The following is a 23,584-nucleotide window of genomic DNA, read 5'->3' as shown; positions in this document are numbered from 1 at the left end:
ATATCTACCCAGAGGAAAAGAAGTTATTGTACAAAAAAGATACTTGCACATGCATGCTTATGGCAGCACAATTTACAATTGCAAAAATATAGAACCAGCCCAAATGCCCACCAATTAACAAGTGGATAAAGGAAATGTTTTTTATATATATAAATATATATTATATTATGTATTTTATATATTATATATAAATATATATTATATTATATATTATATTTTTATATATTATATTATATTATATGTATATATAATATAATATATATTTTATATATATATACACACACCATTCCATGGTGTGTATATATATACCATGGAATACTACTCAGTCATAAAAAGGAATGAAATAATGGCATTTGCAGCAATCTGGGTGGAATTGGAGACCATTATTCTAAGTGAAGTGACTCAGGAATGGAAAACCAGACATCACATGTTCTCATTCATAAGTGGGAGCTAAGATATGAGGGCGCAAAGGCATAAGAATGATACAATGGACACTTAGGAGACTTGGGGGAAAGAGTGGCAGGAGAGTGAGGGATAAAAGACTACACACTGGGGACAGTGTACACTGCTTGGGTGGTGGGTGCACCAAAATCTCAGAAATCACCACTAAAGAACTTATTCATGTAACCAAACACCACCTGTTTCCCAAAAACCTATTGAAGTTTTTAAAAAATCCACCATATTTAGGAATCACCAGTGTAATGACCAATCCACCTTCCTACCTGTGGCTCCCTCTGGAAGGCCCAGGAGGGCTGGATGGGAGGGGCAGTGAGGACCCACTAGTGTCAGCAGAGATGTGGCTGATACCTTTGCAAAGGTGGCCAGAGGGAAGCCTTACTCTCCAGAGACTCCAGTGCAGGGCCCTCATCAGCTCCCAATCCTAGGGTTTTTGCAGTCCCTGCAACCCCCCGCCTTCTGAGTCATCGTTCAAACCCACCAGCCCTTCTGACAGAGCTGGAAACAGGCACCAAGCCCTCCAGGAAGCTATTTTTAGGGTTCATCTGTTCTTTTTTATTTCTTCTCTGGATTCCATATTCTCTCACCCCCAGATTTAAAGGACCTAAAGATTCTGGAAATCATTCATTATCCCCTCAGCTCACAAGCTGTGGCTTCCCCCCAACCTTCCCTGTACCACTCCCTCTTTCTTTCTTCCTCTCTGCCCTCACCCCTCTGGTTCTCCAGCTCCACAGGCAGCAGAGAAAGCAGGCTCTTTGTCTGACATCATCTTCCACTCCCTGGCCTGCTAAGAGTTACTCACTCAGGCAATCCCTGCTCCACCAGAGGAGACTGTCCAATTGCCAAGCAACCCACTGCTGGCCAATCACAGAGCTTGGAGGTGATGTCATGGCGAGAGCGAGCAGTGGTGCTGATGTTGAGAGAAGCCCAGGGTACCACTAATTGAGGGAGTGAGGAAGAGAGCAGCTCGCTTCTAACTGGACTGCACGTAAGTAGAAATAAAATGCAACTAATTTGAGGCTTTTCAGGCAAAAGAAAAAACAAGACAGCAGCTACAGTGGGGAGAAGCGAGGGGCCTAGCACCTATTGTGTCACCTTTGGTTTTACTCAATCATTTAAACTTTGTCAGATCTTGGGGGAAAGGGGGTGAGGCAAAAAGAATGGCGCTCGGCCAAGGGGTGAGGGTAGGCTCCAGGTGCCACTTTTATTCCAGAGCTCAGGAGAGGCAGGATGGGTGGGAATTGTCAGATGCTATGGTGAGTTATTTCTGCATAAAAATGTTTTGTTGCTTAGAGAGAAAGGTTTTGTGCCAAGTCTGACTGCCCCTGCAGCTGGCTGTGACCTGAAGATCCGTTTCAAGTGGGAAGCTCTCCTGTGTTTTTACCTTTTCTTCCTCAGACACAGCTTTTCTTGTCTCCCATTCCCATTTTTATCACCCATCTTTTCCTTCAGCTCTATGCACGGGTTACTTATTTCTCTTGGTTCTCAGGATGCAATGAGATCATCACCTCCTCCTGGCCCCGCCCCACCCTGAGGTCAGCCTAATCCTACCTGGCCAGAGGTGGCTGGCTCCAAAGCTGAAAACTGCAGACACCCAGAACTGCCACGCCCTGGCCACTGACTGGGACCCTGGCCAGCGCCCCCCTCCTTATGCAGCCCACCACCCTCGCCAGGAGTTTAGGCATCATTAATTTCTCATCCTGGGACCCAGGGTCTTGATGTCCAGCGGTCAGCCTTCCCCACGTGGTGGTGCTGTCTTTGTTTTATTTCTCCCAGGAAGACACAATCAGGTGTGGTGGAGTCTTGTTGTCCTGAACATGGGCAGGTCTCCAGAATGCTCTGTGTGTGTGTGTGTGTGTGTGTGTGTGTGTGTGTGTGTGTGTGTATGGGGGTGGGAGGGAGAGGTTAGGAATGTTCATGCGCCCTTGTCTGAATACCCCAGGAAGGGATACCCCTGGTCTCAAGACCAAGAGAATACAAGGTGGGAATGGCCAGAGGTGGCCTGCTGAGGCTTGAGGGATGGGTGGGAGGTTGAGAGGGAATATGAGGGAATCTGTCTCAACCTGAGGCTGAGCCCCCCACCTCCCAGGGGGAGGAAACCTCTCCCACAGGCGGGTGCTAGGGGAATGAGATCATCCTTCAGATGAGGAAATAATCATAGTGCTGGAGCAGTGAGAAGGCAGAGGGGAAAAGGTCTGATCGGCAGCTCCACGGAAGGAAGCCACAGTTTCCCAGCAATGCTGCCCTAGTCTCCGGCTCACCCCAACCCTCCACTTTGCTGCTAGGAGCTGTACTTTCACCCCACTTGGAAACCACTGAGCACCTGTCAGCTGGTCCCAGCCCTCCTGGCATTCTCAGCTCCACCCAGGCCACTCCTGGAACAGCTCTGGAGTGAGCAGGATCTGAAAATGCTAGATGGATCTACCATAGAGCACGCTGCCCTGTAGGGAGTGAGTTCCCTAACACTGGAGGCATTCAAGCAGAAGTTGGATGGCCACCCACCAGGGAGGCTTTGGAGGAGGTTTTTGCATTATGTTAGGGATTGGTCTAGGTTAGTGTTTTAACTGCAGGCTGAGACCCATTAGTACACTATGAAATCAATCTATGGATTGTAAATGGTTTTTTGTTTTAATAAAATGAAATAAGATAAAGTAAAAAATAATTAGAGCACATCTCACGTAATAGGATAAATAATGCTTCCTATGCTGTCTTCAGTTACATATCAGTTATGTGATATTTGTCTGTACAAATGTACATATATGTCTGTATCCATAATCATACATATGTGTATATGTCCGTATCATGACATATACATACTGGATCATAATATACAATGTAGCACTTTTTGTGAGTTTCAGTCAAAAAAGTTTGAGAAACATTAGGCTAAGTGACCTCTAATTACCTCTCCTAACCCTGAGACTACAAGCCTATGAAAAACTCCCAATAGATAGTCAACCTTTTTTTTTTTTTTAATTTTTAACTGTGGTAAATACACATAACATAAAATTTGCCATTCTAACTATTTTTAAGTGTAAATATCAGTAGTATTAAGGTTTACGTTGTTGTGCATCCAATCTTCAGAACTCTTTTCATCTTGCAAAACGGAAACTCCATACCCATTAAATACTAACTCCCCATTCTCCTATGCCCCAGCCCCTGGAAAATCCCATCCTACATTCTTTCTCTATAAATTTAACTCCTCTAGGTACCTCAGATAAGTGGAATCAGTACTTGTCTTTTTGTGATTGGCTTATTTCACTGAGCCTAATGTCCTCAAGGCTTATCCATGTTGTACACTGTGTGTCCCTATTCCCAGGCAAAAAATAAGTGCCTTTAAGTTGCAGTTAAATACAAATACTGTTTTTTATGGGAAGCTGTCCTTCTTTAGTGAGTTACTTCATTCTAAAAGACCTATCAAAGATGGAGAAGTTTGGTCTCATATTGTCCATACTGGCCAGGTTGTCGACTGGAGGTGGAGGGACAGTGGAAGTGTCCTGCATTTTTGGTTGGATGGCTGCTTAATAGCTAGATTTCACTTTAGTTCAATCAAAGAAACGCAAAGGCCAAGGGACTGTCTTCTTTCACTGGACTAGGCCATTTTAACCACATTTTTCCTGTAGGGGGATGTGGGCTGATTGATGACTTTTAAAATAGAGCAACAAAGATTGACAAATTGAGGTTCAGAGAATAGGGTACTTGAGCAGAGAAAAGGAACATGGGACAAAGAAATTAGGAAGGTAAGAGAGAGATAAAGAAAGGAGGAGAATAGTGTCTATATTAAACCAACTGTGTAGAAGGAATGGAAAAATTCAGATCTTTTGTGCTCGTGCTTTTAAATAATAAGATATTTAATTATCAAGATCATAATCAAAGAAAGGCTTAATTTTTCAAGAACCCCTAAGATTATCTCCCCTGCTCCCTCTGATATCTTTTTATTATTTCATACTTACCTGGAGATTCTCATTTGGAAACAGAATTCCCAGAGATTTTGAAGACACGGATGGGGAGAAATGAAACTGCTTTTGTGGGAGGAGGGATAGAAATTTTGGGGAATTATACAACATGTAAAGTGTAACTTTTGTAATGCCACTTAGGAAACTAATCAATTTTTTTAAGCTTGAGAAATAAACATGCATCATGTATAATTTGGTTTGCTTATTAAATTAGCATTTGCTGTATTTAGAGATGTGACAGCCTGGGAAAGGTTGCTTTTTCTGTTTTTCTTTAGGGACGGATGGATACCAAAAATTCTTCCCTGCCATTTGAAAATTGGTTTTGTTTTTTTTTTTTCAGAGTTTTACATCTCTAGTCCCTCTAGGAAGACAAATGAATACATGCACACTTGCCCCCTTCCCACCTACATATGCATGCACACACGAACCCCCACATCTGAACACTCCCACCCCATCCCTACACACACATATGAGTGCTCCCACCCCATCCCTACACACACATGTGAGTGCTCCCACTCCATCCCCTACACACACATTTGAGTGCTCCCACTCCATCCCCTACACACACACAGGCATACCTATCCCTCTCCACTGAAGCCCAAAGCTTGCTGGCCTTTCCATCAAGTAAAACTGAGAGCTGCGTGTCCACTCCCCTAGGGTCCTGCTGTCAGAGGCTGGTGGTGGGAGGCAGGAGAACAGAACAGATCAGAAAAGGTGGGAGCCTGGGGCTGGTTGGCGTGATTCATGGTGGGCTTTAGGCAACTCGAGAGTTTGGATAACAAACTGCAGAGTATGAATCCAGAGAAAGGAGCTGAGCTCAGATCCAGGATGAAAGACCCAGTAGGGGAGGATGAGCAGAGTGTCAGTGGACCATGTGGGTCTGTGCCTAGACAGCCAGACTAGAGAGAGAAAAGTTCACACTGAGTATGCAGAAAGAGTTGGATAGAGGGTAGCACCTTTCAGGAAGGCTCTGTCTGCCCACAACACAAACACAATTCAGCTATTGATCCTGGACAGGGTTGTCTAGCATTTGCACCTGCCATCAAACCAGATGCATAAGGACTTAAGAAACAAACCATGGGCTGGGCATGCTGGCTTACACCTGTAATCCCAACACTTTGTGAGGCTGAGGTGGGCGAATCACTTGAGGTCAGGAGTTCAAGACCAGCCTGGCCAATATGGTGAAATTTCATCTCTACTGCAAATGCAAAAATTAGCCGGGCATGCCGGTGGCACATGCCTGTAATTCCAGCTCCTCGGGAGGCTGAGGCAGGAGAATCGCTTGAACCAGGGAGACAGAGGTTGCAGTGAGCTGAGATTGCACCACTGACCTCCACCCTGGGTGACAGAGGGATACTCCATCTCAAAAACAAAAACAAAAACAAAACATGATCCCTTTCTGAAAAACAAGAAAAACAAGAGTACTCCAACAAGTACTCTAGCTAATAAAAAAAATTATCAAATGAAAGAAATAAAATAAAACAAAAAACCCTACATGGTGTCAATGATGGTCATAAGCAAAGAAAACACGAGAATTTAGAGCCATTGCCTAGTTAAAATTGGTATATTTATAAAGCTCAATGCAAATGTCAAACATCTTGAGGCTAGGGGATGTGTCTGTAAGATCATCACTGTATCCCTAGTGCTTTATATAGTGCACACAGTAGATCCTCAATCAATATTTGTTGGATGAATAATGTAAGAAAGAACTTAATAATGATAATCCAGAACTGAAAATCCAGATCTTTCTGACAAAACCAGGTTTGTACAGAGAGGTTTGTTGCTAAACCTTTCATCTCACACAAATAAAATCATTAGATACTCTTTCATTCTTAATGTAGTGAAATATAGACATAAAAGATTTTAACATAAAGCTAAAATTAAAAGTAATACATAAAATTTACAAAGCATTGGAGAATGAAAGAATAAAGAAAACAAGAGCAATATTGCAAAAGATAAGGAATTTCTGTCAGTGTAGTTGAATGTGGGCCAGAAGCTTGGCTCTGTTCTCTCTGAAACCTCAGGCAAGGCACTTCTTGGGCTCCCTGTCTCCTCCTCTGAAAAGAGGGAGGAATGGAAACTCCAGAGAGCTCCATGGCTCCTACTAACTCTGGGACTGCAGAATGGGCAGAGAGCTGGACCTCTGGGAATTTCTACAAGTTTCATTGCTTGTCCTCTGCTGATATGAAGATGAGTTAATTTAGTACACTTGATAGGTCAGGTGTGTGCATTTTAACAGGGACTCTCTGAGGCAATGCCTGAGCTGAAGGATAGATAGAATGGTGAGAATTTTAAGCATGGAATGCACCCATAGAAGGCAGGCTGATATGGGGTATTCGCTTGCCCTTCAATCACATGCCATCAGCAATCATCCATTGCACTTACATCTAGGATGGCCTTGGATATGAGGACATAGCATGGAGCTTTCTCAGAAATTGCATGGGCTTTGATATAAGAAGATTTCAATTCAAATCCCATTTTTACCACTTTCTACTCGTATGACTTTGGGCAAATCAAGTCACTTACCTAAATTGATGATCTATTAAGTGTGTATAGGATTTGGTGTGGGGAATAAAATGATAAAATGTATATGCCCTGGCCAGACACGGTGGCTCACGCCTGTCATCCTAGCACTTTGGGAGACTGAGGCCAGAGGATCACTTGAGCACAGGAGCTTGAGGCCAGCATGGGTAACACAGTGAGACCCCATCTCTATCTTTAAAACATTTTTAGTGTAGATTCCCTTACTTCTGTAAAAGCCCTGGTTCCTTGCTTATGTAAAAATAGTAGACAGAGGGGAAAACAACCTAGAAGAAAATGCCAATAGCATAAAGTAGCAAGACAACAGGGATTTATTTTCTTTTTTTCTGTCACATAGAATTTCTAAAATATAATGTGAATATGTTTGTAGTTAAAGCATTACTTATAAGATGCACATATGCCTATAGATGTAATCATAAAGCATTATTCAATTGCATTGTTGTTATTGGGAGTAAGATTAAAAGGGCTTGCCCTATATATTGATGCCTTCATGTGCTTTTAACCCAGGACCTCACACGGCGCTTGGATCACATGCCTCGCACACTCTCCAGCAGCCCAGAATGGAAGTCTGTGCCCCTAAACTTATCTTCTGTCACACTAATTCTTCTGCATATACATATATACACACACATATATGTGTGTATATACATCTATACACATCTGAACACTCCCACTCCATCCCCGACACACACACGTGAGTGCTCCCACCCCATCCCTAACACACGTGAGTGCTCCCACTCCATCCCCTACACACACATATGAGTGCTCCCACTCCATCCCCTACACACACATAGGCATACCTATCCCTCCCCACTGAAGCCCAAAGCTTGCTGGCCTTTCCATCAATTAAAACTGAGAGCTGCGTGTCCACTCCCCTAGGGTCCTGCTGTCAGAGGCTGGTGGTGGGAGGCAGGAGAACAGAACAGATCAGAAAAGGCGGGAGCCTGGGACTGGTTGGCCTGATTCATGATGGGCTTTAGGCAACTTGAGAGTTTGGATAACAAACTGCAGAATATGAATCCAGAGAAAGGAGCTGAGCGCAGATCTAGGGTGATCTGGGACTGCAGAATGAGCAGAGAGCTTGACCTCTGGGACACCCATCATCTCTTCCTCTTGATGCTCTTGGAAGCAAGAGCCTAAGAGGTGATTAAACAATGCCAATTTCCCCAGACCCAGTGAATCACACACTGTTCTGTTTTGCCCAGTTTCCCTCCGTATGTCTCACTGGTTCCTTCTTCGTCTGTGCTCTAATTCCCACTCCTTCTCCCTTTATGGCATGGTCCACATTATCGCGGCAGACCATGCTGAGGCCTGAAGAGCATCTGCAGAGCTTCCAAAGGCTCCAATGGCTCTAGATACCCACCCAGGGACCTGTTTTACTTTCCCACCAACAAAAACTCCTGTGGTTATTTTAGGATCTGGCAGAGGGCTTGGCACAGAATTAAATACTCAATAAATACTGTAGAAAGAATGAAAACCACATTCATGAAAAAATAATTTATCTCCTTTTGATTTTAAACCCAAAGAAGACACATGGCTGCCAATCAGAGCCTTTTAATCAGCATGAAATAACCAGGGGCACTGTTCTGAGCTGACATGATTCTATCCCAAAGCAAATAAAGTGGCATTTAGATAGCTTATGCAGCTAACTTCAGGTAAATATATAACCTCAACTGGATTTTGAAGAAGATTGGCAATAGGGCACAGACTTAAAGAACCACCTTCCTGTACTGCTTGTGGCTAGAGGACCTTAGTCAGAATTCATTGCCCCCACAACCATGAAGTATTCATCCTGATTCTTGGCCAGAGTTTCTAGATTTGTCTTCTGAAACCCTTTCCAGGTACAACTCTATTCAAGCCACTGGGACATGCATTATCTGCTTATCCCTCAAAAATAGACCACATTCTGCAAGCATTCTTGGGGTATTTCTTCCAGTGACCAATAAAATGCTTGTTCACTCTGTCCTATGGGCAGTCAGAGGCACTAAGAGGTCAGGCATACACCCAGCAGGTGGCCACGGGTCATCTGAGAGCTTGGTGCTTATCTGTCTGCCCCTGGACATCAGCTGAATTACCTGGACATCAGCTGAAAGCCTTGGAGTGTGGGTTGCAAGCAAGTGCCCTGCTGGGGCCTCCCTTCTGCATATCCACTTTCTTATTCAGAGCTGCTCTGGTGACCATGTGGGCTATCCCCTCTCATCCAGGATGGTATTTAGGGGCAGAGAAGGAACAAGTATAAAAGAGAAGGGCATTGACACTGGAATCCATCCCATCTCTGCCAGGAGTTCTCTGCGTGACCTCAGAATCTTTGGTCACCAGGAAGGAGGCTATTGGCATTTTGGAAGGGACAGTTGTTTATTGTGTGGAACTGATGTGTACAATGCAAGACATTTAGACTCCACAGCCCCTGCCCACTAAATGCCTGTAGCATCCTCAGTCTCATGACCGTTGAAAGGTCCCATGTAGTTTCTGGGAGTGAGACTGCACTGAATTGAGAACCACGGGCTTGTGATTGCCTTTTCTCTCCATCTCTGACATTCAAATGTTCTGGGTGAAATCGAGGACTCTGATCTCGTCATTTTAAGCACCTTTTTCTCCCCACTATCCCACTGTGAGATCCCTCCTCAGTCAACAGCCTACAACTTCACTCTTAGCCATGTCTGCCTCCAATCAAAACTTACTCATTCCGTGTTTCCTTATGGCTGGCTCTCTGCTTGGTGGGATTATCACCCACTAATTTATTTCTTAACAATTATGCTAATGGTTCAAGCCATCAACAAAAAGCTCTGGTTCCTTGCTTTTCTGTACAGACTCTTAGATGCTGGTGCTGGGGGAAATGTATGGATCAGTTTGTAAATGGAAAAATAGTGCTGGGTGAGATGTGAAAACTTCAGAGTAGAACTCAATCCAGCAGGTCCGACCCACACTTTGTACCCATACTGCTATTTGGCTGCCAGCCTTTCCCTCCTAAATTTTTCCCCAAACGAATGCTGCCAGATGAATATTTTTACACTAGAAGCAGAACCTAAAGAGACAGAGACAAGCTTTCCAGTGAAACACATGAGGACCTAAATCCCAGCTCTGCCCCTACCTACCTGTGTGATGGTGTAATTTACTTAACTGCTGAGATTCAATGTCCTCATTCTCAAAGAACCTAATAGAAAAATGAGATAACAGTTGTGCTTTTCCTGCCCAAGAATGGTAGTTGTTATTATTGCTATTATTATCAGCATCACTGTTCCCTTCTCCCCTCATTCAAAAGATATCGGTGGTTTCCTACTGGGTGGGAGATAAAGCACAAAGTCCTTCACTGGTCTGGAGGGCTTTGTGATCTTTCAGTTCCTATTCTAGCATTCTGTCCCACTGCACCCTGCATGCAGCCCAGTGGGCCTCCTGCGTTCCTGAGTAAACCCGGTCCACATCCCCGGCACACAGTCAGGTTCAGAGTCATTGCAAAGTGATAGGCACTGCAGAACCTCAATTGCATAGTAACCTCATCACAGCCTGGGATGAGGCCACACTCGAATCTTTGCCATCTGAAGATCTAGCAGAGGGCTTGGCACAGAATTTACTAAACAAATGAATACGTAAATAAATTGAGTCCTCTCTCTACCTGCTCTGCTGGATCAATCCCTGCCAGCACAGGGGCTCAGCCGCACAGGGAGACCTTGGCTCTTGACCAACCAGTCTGTGTCCATCAGACGTGCTTGAGAGTGAGCCCCAGGCAGGAGCTGGAGGGCCTGCCATCCTGAGCTCTAGCTCTCGTTCTGGATATTGACTGAATGACTGCCACATTGACCTTCCAGAGGGGGCTCCTTTGATCTTTGTTGCCGCTGGGTGCAGTGAATTTCCTCTCGAAGGGCTAGGATTGGCTTTCACCTAACAGAAAACACATAAGGAGCCTCTGAGGGGTGGGGATGGAGGTTTGCCTCTGCACTGGGTTTTGCCTTACATTGCTTTGCTGGCTGACATCTTGGCTAGAATCTCCCATTGAGGACTTGCATTCTTGGCCTCATGCCTCCTATGGCCTCTATTGTCTCTTCATTTTCATCATGCCCACCTGAATCCCTGGCACTCTGTGTGCTCTGACCTTGGGCATAACAACCTTACTGTCCTTCTTTGACAGTTACAGGAGAGGTTTGGTGGCCCTTGCTCCATTGTAGGCTGTATTTTGCTGTGGCATAGTAACACGACCATGGCCATTTAACAAACCCCACAAGACAACCTAACATCACACAACCAGGCCAGGTGTTGGGGAGGCACATGTGACCGGCCCCACTGGGCACAGATGCTGCAGGTTATTAAGAATAAAGTTGGGTCTCCTGCCATAGCTGGTGCCCCCCAGTGGCAAAGACTCCTTGCATCTCTGTGCTCTCTGCTTCCCACCTTTTTATCTTCTGTGTCCTTTCTCAGAATGTCCCCCGGGCATATCTTTTGGGTCTTGAGTGCAAAAGAAATGATGTGACTGTTGGCATGAGGATTTATAAGGGCCCCATGGACCCACAGGCACAAGTATATAGATCACTCTTTTTTTTTTTTTTTTGAGATGAAGTCTCGCTCTCTCTCCCGGGCTGGAGTTCAGTGGCGCAATCTTGGCTCACTGCAACCTTCGACTGCTAGGCTCAAGCAAGTGATTCTGCTGCCTCAGCTTCCCTAGTAGCTGAGACTACAGGCACGTGCCACCATGCCTGGCTAATTTTTGTATTTTTAATAGAGATGGGGTTTCACCATGTTGGTGAGGCTGGTCTCAAACTCCTGACCTCAAAGAGATTCACCCACCTCAGCCTCCCAAAGTGCTGGGACTACAGGCATGAGCCACCGCGCCCAGCCACACAGATCATCTTGAGGAACAAGTCAGCCCATGAATGAATGCTAGTACCTGAGGTGAAAAAAACCATGGGGTTGAGCCCTGGCTTAGGTACTTCCTGAGGGCATTAGTTTCCCGGGGCTACTGTATCACATTACCACTAACTGGGAGGCTGGAAGTTCAAAGCTGAGATGTCAATGGACTGAACTCTGTTGAAGACTCCAGGGGAGGATCTGTCCTTGCCTCTTGCAGGTTTTGGCGACCCCAAACATTCCTTGGCTTGTGGCTGCCTTGCTCCCATCTCTGCCTCTGTCTGCACATGGCCTTCTCTTTTCTCTCTGTCTCGCTTATAAGGACACTTGCCACTGGGTTTAAGGCTTTCTCAGGCAAGCAGGAATGATCTCTTCTTGAGATCCTTCATTAAGCCCTTTTTCCAAATAAGCTCATATTCACAGGTTGTGGGGGTTAGGATGAGGATGTGTGTATGTAGGGGACATTATTTAACCGACTGTACTGAATGGCCTTGAAAAGGCCCGTAGCTTCTCTGAGCCTCAATTTCATTCTCTATAAAATGGGGATAGTAATTCCTACCTTATGAGGCTATTATGAAAATTGAAGTGAGTTTATCACATAGCAGCTGCTCGGTAAACACACATTTTTAACATGCAGTCCGTACCCTGTGACACTGAGAGGTCTCCATTGCAAATCCCTTGACCATGACCATGCATACCTCTGCCCACCTCTACAACATCTCTTGTTTCCTGCCCTGGTTGTCTTTCTCTGGCTTTCCGACCTTCTCTGTGTTCCTAAAACTCCTAGCCCATGTCCTTCCATGTAGAAAGCACTTACTACATATTTTAAAGTTAACTCATATCCCCAGGCCAGGCTGGCTTTCTGTGAGTCCTTAGGACCACAAGAGAAAGCGTTAGTGAGTATCTAGTTCTTCCACTGGTTACAGTGGAAGAGCTTACAAGTTGAGAGACCTGGAGACTAGACTCAGCTCTGTACCCTTAGAGCTGTGTGACCTCAGGCAAGCGTCTTAACTTCTCTGAACCCCAGATTCTTCATCTGAAAGCAAAGCTGTGATGCCTGTCTTGTCAGCTTAAGCCAGCTTCATGCAAAGTTTCACTAGGATAATGTGGTGGGTATAGAGTGCTCCCTGAGCACAGGGTCCTATCATCATTTCTAGCTTGGGCTGGGGGCACATTCCATGACTCCAACTGCCTGCTCCTACTCAGTCTGCCTTCTTTCTCAGGCATCCCTCTCTACCTCCCCTCCACCTATCTGCGCTTCCACTTCTGATCCTTTCCCCAGGTAGAAGTCCAAGGCCACTGCCTCTCTGGCAAGGGCTTACTCACTGTGACTTGTCAGTCAGCCTGGCCATGAGCAGAGACTGTGGGATGGGGTGTCATGACCAGGGAAGTCGCATGCAGGCACCAGGCTTGCCTCTCTGTTCAGGGACTCACTGGTACCGTCAGGACCAGTTTAGTTCTGCAGAAAGAAGACCCATTGTGCTGCAATGACAGGGGCCTCTGGCTCCAAAGCACAACAACGAGAACAAGGAGAACAAAGCACTTTAAGTCCAGCTGGACCTCGGTTCAAATGGGCACTCTAACTTGCTAGCTGCATCATCCTGAGCAGGCACATAAACCCTCCGAGCCTCAGTTTCCCCATCTGCACATGGAAACAACAGTCCTTGAGGGGCCAGAGGTAATGGCTCTGAAGTGGGCGTGTGGTACCTGGTAGCAGCTCTGATGCAAAATACAGGGCAAAGAGACTAACATTTATTCAGCGCTTCCTGTCTGCTGGATGCTATGCATGGGCTTTTCTCATTTAATTTGTACAGCTCTGTGCACAGTTAAGATGGAGAAAAAGACTAGCGAGAGCTGGTAAGAGAGGTGATGCTTGTGTTTGACCGCACACTGGTCTAGCCCTAAAGCCAGAGTTGAGTTCACTGCCCCATTGCCGCCTCCTGCCAGTCCCCAGCCAGCACAGAAAGGCAAGGGGCTTTAAGTGGGTCTCAGAGTCTCTTTGGCTGGCGAGGATGCAGGCAGTGAGCTTGCTGGCTCTCGCCACCCTCCCCTGGCACAGTGACCACAGAGGATGACCGAGGATCAAATGGTCCTGAGGATGGCCACTCACTGCTGGCCGTTCCTCACTCTCTTGGTAGTAGCCTTCGTGGGTTCCAATCACCTCCACTCTTCTGATCCTCCCAGATCTGCTCCTTCCCTGCCTCTCCTCTTTCGTCTCCTGCCCCGCCCCCTCCTCTTCCCACTTTCTGGTCTAGTGTCAACCAGCTCGACCTGATCCCATGGACACTGAGCGGTGTTCTCACCCTGACCCTTGGCCATGATGTTCCCTTGTAGAATGCCCTCCTACTAGCTCCTGTCTGATTCTAACTCATCCTCAAGGCACCGCTCAGGTGCTACCGACACCAGGGACCCCTCCCAGGCTTCCGGGGGTGTGGAGCCCTATCTCTGTGCCCCACAGCAATTCCTCATGCTGATTTCTGGCAGTGTGCTGGCCCCATAGTGACGACTGGACTCCTTAATGTTTTTCTTTCCTGTGTCCCGGATTGTCTTAAATAGGGTCAAACACAGCTTAGGTCAGTCATCTCAGGAAAGGGAAGGTGAGAGGTATCTGAAGAGGCCTGCTAACATCCTATGTCCAATTCCTTCTCATCCCATATCAGAATTGGCCCAAAGAGTTCTGGGGCATATGCAGGGAGAAGTTTAGGACACAGTTATTTTATGAATGCCTCCCAGCTGATTCTGCCAGAGGATTTGCCTCTCACTCTAACCCTTGAATTGCGCCAGGTTCTTGAGCTACGGAAGGAGACAGATGAGCACCCTGTGATCCATACGTTTTCGGGAAACTCATGCTTGCATGTGCTGGGGGGCTTGAGATTGGAAAGCCAATTATGAAGTATCATTAGTGCATGGAATCTGAGCTTGTTTAGTGTCATGTGGGAGGGAGGTGGGGTGGGGGACCCCCAGGAAGAGTTGGTGGGGAGAGGGCCTGGAGGAAGAGCAAATGAGGTACCCCTGAGATTCCCTCCCCAGTGTATGAAGACCTTTCTTATGAGAATAACCTGTCTAATCCATCGATGGTAAAATCCTGTCCTCCCCTTTTCTCAGGTTGGCAACAGCGTCCTAAGCTGGTGACAGACCCACTCTGTGACTTTCAGCTAGATTCAGCCACCAGATCCCAGAAACATGACCCTTGCTGGTAGGTACAAAAACCATGTGTGATGGGGCATAGGTTATTCCCTCTGCCTTCACCCAACATGTACTCACAGAAGCAGGGAAGTACACAGCTGGCAGGAAGCACACGGGGTGGGGGGGGGCGGTGCAGGTAGTGATGGGAGGCATGGGAACATGCAGGCAGTGGCAGAAGGCACGCCACTGCTTGTCACCATAAGCGACAAGTTGAGCAAGTGGTGGGGGATGTGTCACAGCTAAGATTTTCTTCCTTTTGCTCATCTGTATATGTGGTGTTTTTTTTTAGACTTTATGATGCCTATATATTATTTTTGCAGTTACATGTATTTTCAAATTTGTAAAAGGAAGCCAGGTGTAGTGGCATATGCCTATAGTCCCTGATATCAGGAGTCTGAGGCACGAGGATCACTTGAGCCCAGGAGTTTGAGTCCAGCCTGGGCAACATATTGAGACTCTCATCTCAACAAAAAATTGTACAAGGAAATGAGGATGGGGGGAACACCTGCGCTGTGCTAGGTAGGGGTCAGCTAAGGGCTGTAGTCGGAGCAGCCAGACACACGGGCCCCAGGGCAGTAGGGGGAGGGACTTTTAGGAGCTAGGGCAGCTCTGGCCCCTAACATCCCAAACACAGATAGACTAGAAGGTGGGGGGATATGTTCCAACTTTTGGGGACACCAGCGACCCCCAGGCTCTGTGCACTGTGTTGGAAAGGTCAGAGAAGGCTCACAGCCTGACCTTATGAGGGGCAGACTAGAGGGATGGTGGTGAGGACGGCCCCCTCCTATCTAGCTCCTTAACCCCGCAGGCCAGCGCTGCCAAGTGTTTGGAGTAGAATGGAGTGTGGGTCTCTTGTGTCCTGGAGAAAAAGAATCCGAATGTCCTGGAGCAGATGTTGGGGGTTAGAGAGCTGAGGCACTGCTGCTTGGGACCTTTCCATGAGTGCATTTTGCTTTCTGGTCTGGAAGGGGAGGAGACATCCTGTGGAGAAGGATCTGATGCTCTGGAAGGCTCAGGTTTCGCTAGGAGACAGGAGTGGGTTCGAATCCCACACAGGGATCCTGAACAGCACGGCTCAGGGCAAAAGGCCTGGATCCCCAGCCTCGGCATGGGTCTGCGTGGTTTGAGTGCCTTTGTGGAACCCTGGGCTGCTCAGAGCCCCAGACCCGCGGGGACGCTGGCTTCTGAGGCTAGGAGAGGCATCATCCTCACCTGACTTGATGTTTCCGCAGCCTACAAAGAGAAGATGAAGGAGCTTCCGCTGGTTTCCTTGTTCTGCTCCTGCTTCCTGGCCGATCCCCTGAATAAGTCTTCCTACAAATATGAAGGTCAGTGAAGGCTCAGCCAGGAAAGTGAGGGGCGGGGGGCCCTGTGTCCTGTCCTCATGGATCCTGCACCCCGACCCCAGTTCAGTGAAACTCTCATCCCCAGACACAGTTTCCTTCCCAGTGCCGATGAAATCACAGCGGGTGAGCCTGAGGGTCTGAGCTGCAGTGGTGCAGCCTGGGCACTAGGGGGAGGCCACGAAGGTCTGCATCAGGCGCCCCCAGAGTGCACTGGATCTTGTCACCTCTGTGCATTCGTCCAGCAAATCGGGACTGGGGGGTATGCAAAGCTGAGCCAGACAGAGATTCTGCCTGTGGGGAACATCTAGACCAGAAGAGAAGATGAGACGATGTGAGTCAGTTTCCAGGTCAATAGGTCTCCTCTGGGAAGGGTAGAGAACGCTCTGGGAGAGTCCAGAGGTGGGAAGAGGAAGTTCTGTGACAGCCATGCTGTGTGGGGCCTGTAGTCCAGACAGCCCCAAGACACCAGCAAGGAGCACTGGGTGGCCACGTCCTCACCAGGGGTGCTCGGGGACCAGGTCACCTCCTAATGACCTGGTTAGAAGCAGGGATGGGTTTGGTTTGGTCTGGCACCGAGGAACAGGCATGCTCGGATGACCTGAGGTTGTTTTTTCTGTCTAGGCTGGTGTGGGAGACAGTGTAGGAGGAAGGATGAAAGCCAGCGGAAAGACAGTGCTGACTGGAGAGAAAGAAGAGCGCAGGGTAGGAGGGAGGCAGCGGAGGGGTTCCGCAGGCCGAGCGTCAGATGGGCAGTGGCCGGGGGTGGGCGGGGCTGAAATGCACCCCTGCCTGTCACCACAGATGATAAATTGAGCAGCTCAGCAGTCAGAGGAGGCTGGTGGGGGAAGCAAAGGCAAAAGCAGCCAGCGTCGTAGGAAATCACATTGCCTGGGGCCCCCTACTCTTGGGGGCTGAAGCCTCACTGTGGCTACAAACTCCTTCAGCCCCGTCAGAGGCCATCGCCCTTAGGTACTAGGGTGCAGGACTGAGCCAGACCCCAGTCTCCAGCTTGCTTGGGGCCCCAGCTCTCCCACTTCCGTGCGCATGCGCTGCGTGCTGGCTGGGTGCCTGTGCATTCTTCAGGACATGAGCAACCCCTTCTCTACCCTCTGTAGCAGACACGGTGGACCTGAATTGGTGCGTCATTTCCGACATGGAAGTCATCGAGCTGAACAAATGCACCTCGGGCCAGTCCTTCGAAGTCATCCTGAAGCCACCCTCCTTTGATGGGGTGCCCGAGTTCAACGCCTCCCTGCCCAGGCGGCGAGACCCATCCCTGGAAGAGATCCAGAAGAAACTAGAAGCGGCTGAGGAGCGAAGGAAGGTACATGCTGCCCTTTCCTTGTTTCCTCCCTCTCAGCATAAAGGGGAGGGAGGTGGAGAAGACAGGTGGTGGAACTGAGCTGGGGTAAGCTCATCACCAATCTGCAGTATTTAGGGAGCATCTCCCGAGTGTGCGGTGGAGAATGAGGCACCATTGAGGGAAACAAAGAACTAAACGCCCTTGACCTCTCGGCGCTCACAGTTTGGTTAGGGGGATAGGACATTGCACCACCTTCCTCCAAGAGGTGGCCCTATATGCATGGTGGCAAAAATAAGACTTTGACAAATAGTAAGGATTTAGGGAAAGGCTAGGGAATTAAGGAAAGAGCTTCTTCATTGGAGGAGGGAGAGTAGATCATGGTGTAGTGCATCTCCAGGCCCAGGATGCCTTCTGTGTCTTCTACGGATTCTCATGGCTTGATTCTGATGCCATATTCTACGTGTAACTTTTCTTCATCTTTCAATCAGAAAATAATCCCCTATCGTGAATTCCTTCAGTGCATCCTGTCTACACCCTAAGGCATATGTCTACACTAGTCTGGGTTTTAGTGATTTATATATGTTTTATCTCTATGAGACTTTTTTTTACCCCAAGCTGTTAGACCAGTGCCTGGCACATAGTATAAGATCATTTAGGGTTTGCGAATGAATGAATGAAAGAAAGAATGAATGAATGAATGAATGAATGAATGATGGCAATGAGCAAAAGGGCCGTGAAGGTATTTAGGAAAAGGCTGGGGGAAAAAAAAATCAAAGAATATGGAAGGCTCTGAAAGTGGCGGGGAGAATTTAGGAAATGTCCTTGCTTCCTGCTAATGGGCTGGGGACCAGGCCCAGGGAGGCCAGTGTTCCGGGTGTGCAGCTTTTCAGCCATGATGGTGAAAACAAACCCCGGCGCACTCACTGTGAAGGGCCCCCTTCTGCCTTTATGCTTCCCCAGTACCAGGAAGCGGAGCTCCTGAAACACCTAGCAGAGAAACGGGAACATGAGAGAGAGGTGATCCAAAAAGCCATTGAGGAAAACAACAACTTCATCAAGATGGCTAAGGAAAAACTGGCCCAGAAGATGGAATCCAATAAGGAGAACCGGGAGGCCCACCTGGCTGCCATGTTGGAACGGCTGCAAGAGAAGGTGAGGGGTCCCTGGCTAGAGAGGAGGTTCCTGGGACACGCTGTTTTCCTTCTGCAGCAAGTACACAGGGACCTACTGATCATCTCAGGCAGGAAGCAGCCTCAGGCAAAAATTGGGATCTTTCTCTTAGGCAGGATCCTTAGAGAGTTCCGAAGGATGATCCGGGAAGTCAGAGGCAAGAAACAGGAACCAGACTTAAGGTTTCCTTGGGGGATATTCTGCACAGTTACACAATTAAAATCCTTCATTGCTTTAGGGAGAGTATATGTCTGATTCTCTAGAAGAAGCCTATCTAATACAAAGGAGTAGAGATAGACAAGCAGGTGTGCATTCCTAGCTTCATCCCTGAATGGACTAATTCAATGGAAGGAAAGATGCTTTCTTGAGCTCTCGGCTCTAAGTCATGGGTATGATGAGCTGAGATTCCCACTGAGCAGGAAACATGATTCTCTCTAAACCTCTTGACACAGACCCAGTGAGTCAAAGGTCCTTCCAATGTTGCCTTTTGTCAATAAATGGAACGGTGTCACCTAAATATGAGAAACGTGAGGCCGGGGTTGGTTCTGTGTGTCAGCAGAATATCAGCCCGTTCTGCTGAGAACACGTTGGCCTCATTTCCTGAGTCTCAAGGCCGCCCCAGTTTCTCCTGCAGCTCCTGGGAGAGCTCCAGCTCTGTGTTTTATTTCCAGGAACCGCCTGCTGCGCGGTGACTCCCGGGACCTGATCGGTGGCCTCGTCCCATGGTGAGCAGCGTGGTCCCCGCTCCTTCCTGCCCATCCACTTAGAGTCTCAGGCCCTTGGCAACAGGTCCTAGAAGGATCTGGTTTCTTCACGAGGGGTCTGAATGTTGCATAGGCCCTGGAACTGGGCAGCACGAGGCAGCCCCTGTGCTCTGATGCACCAGTCTGCGAAACTTGGCAAGGCCTCCACCAAGTGCCACATGGGAGGGAGGTGATCTGGGTCGGCCCTCAGGCTTCCCCAGTTATGGAGGGATGACCTGGAGCAAACTCTTAACAAAAACCTGGGGTTGAGCTAAGATGGGCATGGCCCTGAGACCAGACCCAAAACAAATCGCTGAGGCTCCACCTGACCCAGGATATAGCACGTGAGAGACTCTGCAAAACACTTTCATTTCCTCTCGCCAGTATCCTCACCACAAGTCCCTGAGGCAAGCTGGACAGGTGTTATCCTTATTTTGCAGATGAGAAAAACATGTCAACAAAGGTCAAATGACTTGCCCAGGGTCACGAAACTAATAAGCAGTGAAGCTAGGACTAGCACTCAGCTCTTTGGCTCCAAGTCCAAGTGGTTCAGGGAGACCAGCCCATGATTGTCCTGCCAGCCTTTTGTCATCAAGAGATACTTTGGAGGCCAAGGAAAGGGAGTGCAGAACCTAGGGCTCTGCCCAGTGAGCTCACCCAAGAATGGAGGTAGATTCAGAGGCAGAGAGATCAGCAGATTCAGAGGCAGAGAGGTTGGAAAGGTCCATATTGTAGAGTGATAGCTGTGGAGGTAGGGTAGACTCAAGGAGGTGTGATGTCAGAGCAGACATTTGAGGGAGCAGCATCCCTCTGGGACCTCGGCCCCCTTTCTCCCCTTTACCCACTGGTGGAGGCAGGAGGTTGGGTGAGAGTTGGGTGTATGTTTTCTGCCCTGTCCACCTGTGCACCAGGCCACAGACACCTTCAACAAAGCCTGCTATGCCAGTGTTTGTGTGGGTCACTTACCCCATGTACCAGACTCGCTTGGTATGAAATTTAAAAATACAGATACTTGGATCCTTCCCCAGAATACTAACCCCGGCTGTCTAGGGATGGTGCTTTCTGGGTCATGCTGATACGTACCAAAGTTTGGGAACCCCTGCCCTGTGCACACCACTCCTCACTCCTAGGCCACGGAAGGTTCTAGGGTGTCTGCAGGGACAGATTTGTAGTTTATAGTTTATACTGAAAACCTGGGCTGTCTCAGTGGGTCTACTTCAGGCTGATTCTGTCATCTGGATGTGATAGTGCCAGGCTCTGGGAGGAACAACATTTGTTGAGGGCTTGCCATCTGTAAGGCGCCATAGTAGAAACTGGGAAATACCAAGAAGAGAAAGATGTGGTCCCTGCCCACAGGAAAGTCACCGTCTAATAGAGAACCCAGCAATCTGCACAGTGAGCAGGTGAACACTAAACATCACAGAACTTGAGGGGTGAAAGAGCCTCCTGTCTGTGCCCTTCTCTTTAAAGATCAGAGAACTGAGGCCTGGTTGGAGAAGTGAGCCAGCCAAGATCCTCCTGCAGACGGGCCTTGAAAGGCAGATACCATCCTTTGGCTGCTCTACCCTGTGAAATAAAAGAAGGTTCTCTTAAGATAGGTGTAAGAAAGTCCACTGTTTGGAGTTGGGCAACATTTTCAAAATTCTTCTGTCGATTTGTACTTTAAGAGTCCACACCTGGGCATAGTGGCTTATACCTGTAATCCCAGCACTTTGGGAGACAGAGGTGGGAGGATCATTTGAGGCCAGGAGTGAGAGAACAGCCTGGGCAACATAGCCAGATCCCATCTCTATTTTTGTTTAAATAATAACAAAGTAAAATCAAAGAGTCCTCATCTTTCACCAGGAGGGATAAGACAATTCTCGCAAAGGAGATGGATGAGAACTAGAAGCAGCAGGCAAGTGCATGTGACTTGTAGGAGATGCTTGCAGTGAGGCCTGTCTGTTCTGCCTGCTCCTCTGGCACAAACTACCCCCAGCAGCTCCTTATATTAAGTCAAGCTATACAATCTAATCCAAACCACAGAATGGCCAGGTGAGGGAGGGAGAGGCTGGGGGGGTGCCCAGGGTCACTGTAAGGTGGGCCCCTGCCACAGTTTGACACCCACAGGCCCCTGAGCTCCCTGGGGCAGCACCAGTAGGCTCACCCCCTGCCTCCTGCCAGCCTCACCTGCCACCTTCTGCCCCTCTCAGGATGCATTTGCAGACACAGCTCTTCACTGCCTGTGGTGGCCACTCTTTGCCTTTGGTTCTCTTGCCCCTTGGCCTCCCTTTTTGTCCCCGGGGCAGCCTTGTGTGACCTGCCCTTTTCCCTCCCTTCCTTTCCAGGACAAGCATGCCGAGGAGGTGAGGAAAAACAAGGAGCTGAAGGAAGAGGCCTCCAGGTAAAGCCTAGAGGCCAAAGAACTTTCCAGGTCAGCCGGACAGCTCCAGCAGCTCCACGTTCCAGGCAGCCTCGCCCGCCGGCTGCACTCCCAGCACTGGGGTTTGGGGGGAGGGGGGTGGCCAAGGGGCGTTTCCTCTGCTTTTGGTGTTTGTACATGTTAAGAATTGACCAGTGAAGCCATCCTATTTGTTTCTGGGGAACAATGATGGGGTGGGAGAGGGGAGAGGAGAGAGTTTGGGAAAGGGAGATGGAGAAGAGCTCAAGGACGTTGCAACCCTGCCCAGCACAGATCTGATTTTCACATCTCTACCTGGACATTGAGCCTCCAGGTACCATGGTGAGGGGAGATGAAAACCAGGGCAGTAGAACTTCAGGGTGAAGGACAGAGCCTTGGGTGGGGCAGCGGCTGCAGGGCGCACCGGAGAGCCCAGCCAGAGGGTGTGTGAGGACCAGAGGTGTCGCTTCCGCCCTGCAGCAGGTGGGATGAGGTCTGTGTGTGTGTGTGTGAACCATCATTTTTTGATCATCATGACCAATGAAACATTGACTCCAAGTGTCCAGTGCTTTATTTCCCAAATGTGTCCTTTGGGTAATTGTTAAAAAGTTCTCGAAATCTGGCTTTCATCCATCTGATGGCAGATGCCCCTTTGCTTCCTTAATTTTGCCATTCGAGCGTCTGGAGCCGGGGGGAGGTGGGTTGAATCATGCCAGGCTTTGGCATAATTGAAAGGTTTTCTCTTTTGTTTTTTAAAATGCCCCCTGTGGGCTAATCTTGATTGGATAGCATGCACTGAATTGACTAGAAAAGAAACTCAATCTTCCTTTCAATGAACTCACATCCTAATACGGTCCCCAAGATGCATTGTTAAGAAGGAAGTTGTCTTAGTCACAACCATTCAGACTGCTATACAAAATACCTTAGACTAGGTCATTGATAGCAGAAATTGATTGCTCACAGTTTTGGAGGCTGGAAAGTCCAATATCAAGGCACCAGTAGATTCAGTGTCTGGTGAGGGCTTGCCATCTGCTTTAAAGATGATGCTTTTTTGCTGCGTCCTCACATGGTATAAGGAAAGGGCAAAAGGGCTTCCTCAAGCCTCTTTAAGGCACTAATCCCATTCATGAGGGTGGAGTCCTCATGATTTCACCTCTTAAGGCCCTATCTCTTAAGTCTGTAGTGTCGGGATTAGGGTTCAACCTGTGAATTGGGGGAGCCAGCAACATTCAGACCATAGCAGAAGTTCCTCCATGCTTGTTTGGGGGTTTGAGATTCTAGGTAGATTAGAAAATGCGAGCAAGGGAATAAACTGTTTGCTAGTAGAAGGCAAAGGAGGCATCCAGACCCAGCAGTCTTGGTCTCCAGGACACTGAACCATGGCTGGAAAAGAAGCTCCTCTCCTCCCTTCCCCGGCAAACATGAGTGCAGGGGCTGCCTGTGTTAACCGGATCGCAGGGCCTCTTCCTACTCTGCTCTGCACACTATGTAGTTTTGTACAGCTTTGCAAATAAACCCTTTGTTATAGCCTTTTTTTTTTTCCTTCTCACCAGTGGTACTATTATTTAGCTTTATTTTAAAATAAGATAACAGGAGGATCAAAGATGATGATGATGATGATGATGATGATGGCAGCAGCTAACTTAGGCAGCACTTACTAGATGCCC

The 23,584-nt window shown here is 48.1% G+C and overlaps 1 protein-coding gene across 4 annotated transcripts; it reads left to right on the top strand.

Annotated features, from left to right (window-relative positions):
* Positions 1-1,390: 1,390 nt before the first annotated feature.
* On the top strand, positions 1,391-22,469 carry STMN4 (stathmin 4). 4 transcript variants are annotated; one of them, XM_005562896.4, is made up of 8 exons: positions 1,391-1,444; positions 14,895-14,985; positions 16,208-16,303; positions 16,943-17,023; positions 17,437-17,645; positions 18,585-18,776; positions 19,466-19,519; positions 21,865-22,469. In XM_005562896.4, exons 2-7 carry the CDS (start codon positions 14,973-14,975, stop codon positions 19,484-19,486), a joined length of 612 nt encoding a protein of 203 aa, XP_005562953.1. In that variant the 5' UTR covers positions 1,391-1,444; positions 14,895-14,972; the 3' UTR covers positions 19,487-19,519; positions 21,865-22,469. The 4 variants fall into 4 exon arrangements, with proteins under 4 accessions (XP_005562953.1, XP_005562955.1, XP_005562952.1 ...); XM_005562898.4 differs by lacking the exon at positions 16,943-17,023; XM_005562895.3 differs by lacking the exon at positions 19,466-19,519.
* The last annotated feature ends 1,115 nt before the right edge of the window (positions 22,470-23,584 follow it).

The sequence above is a fragment of the Macaca fascicularis genome, chromosome 8, assembly GCF_037993035.2.
Source record: "Macaca fascicularis isolate 582-1 chromosome 8, T2T-MFA8v1.1".
Lineage (NCBI taxonomy): Eukaryota > Metazoa > Chordata > Mammalia > Primates > Cercopithecidae > Macaca > Macaca fascicularis.
Note: the sequence above shows the minus strand (reverse complement) of the source record. Positions and strands in the feature narration are given on the sequence as shown.

Excerpts from the sequence above, each read along its gene's own strand:
- STMN4 (XM_005562895.3), top strand. Across the intron at positions 17,024-17,436 it reads GAGAGAAAGAAGAGCGCAGG|CAGACACGGTGGACCTGAAT; the intron begins GTAGGAGGGAGG and ends TACCCTCTGTAG. Across the intron at positions 18,777-21,864 it reads TGGAACGGCTGCAAGAGAAG|GACAAGCATGCCGAGGAGGT; the intron begins GTGAGGGGTCCC and ends CTTCCTTTCCAG.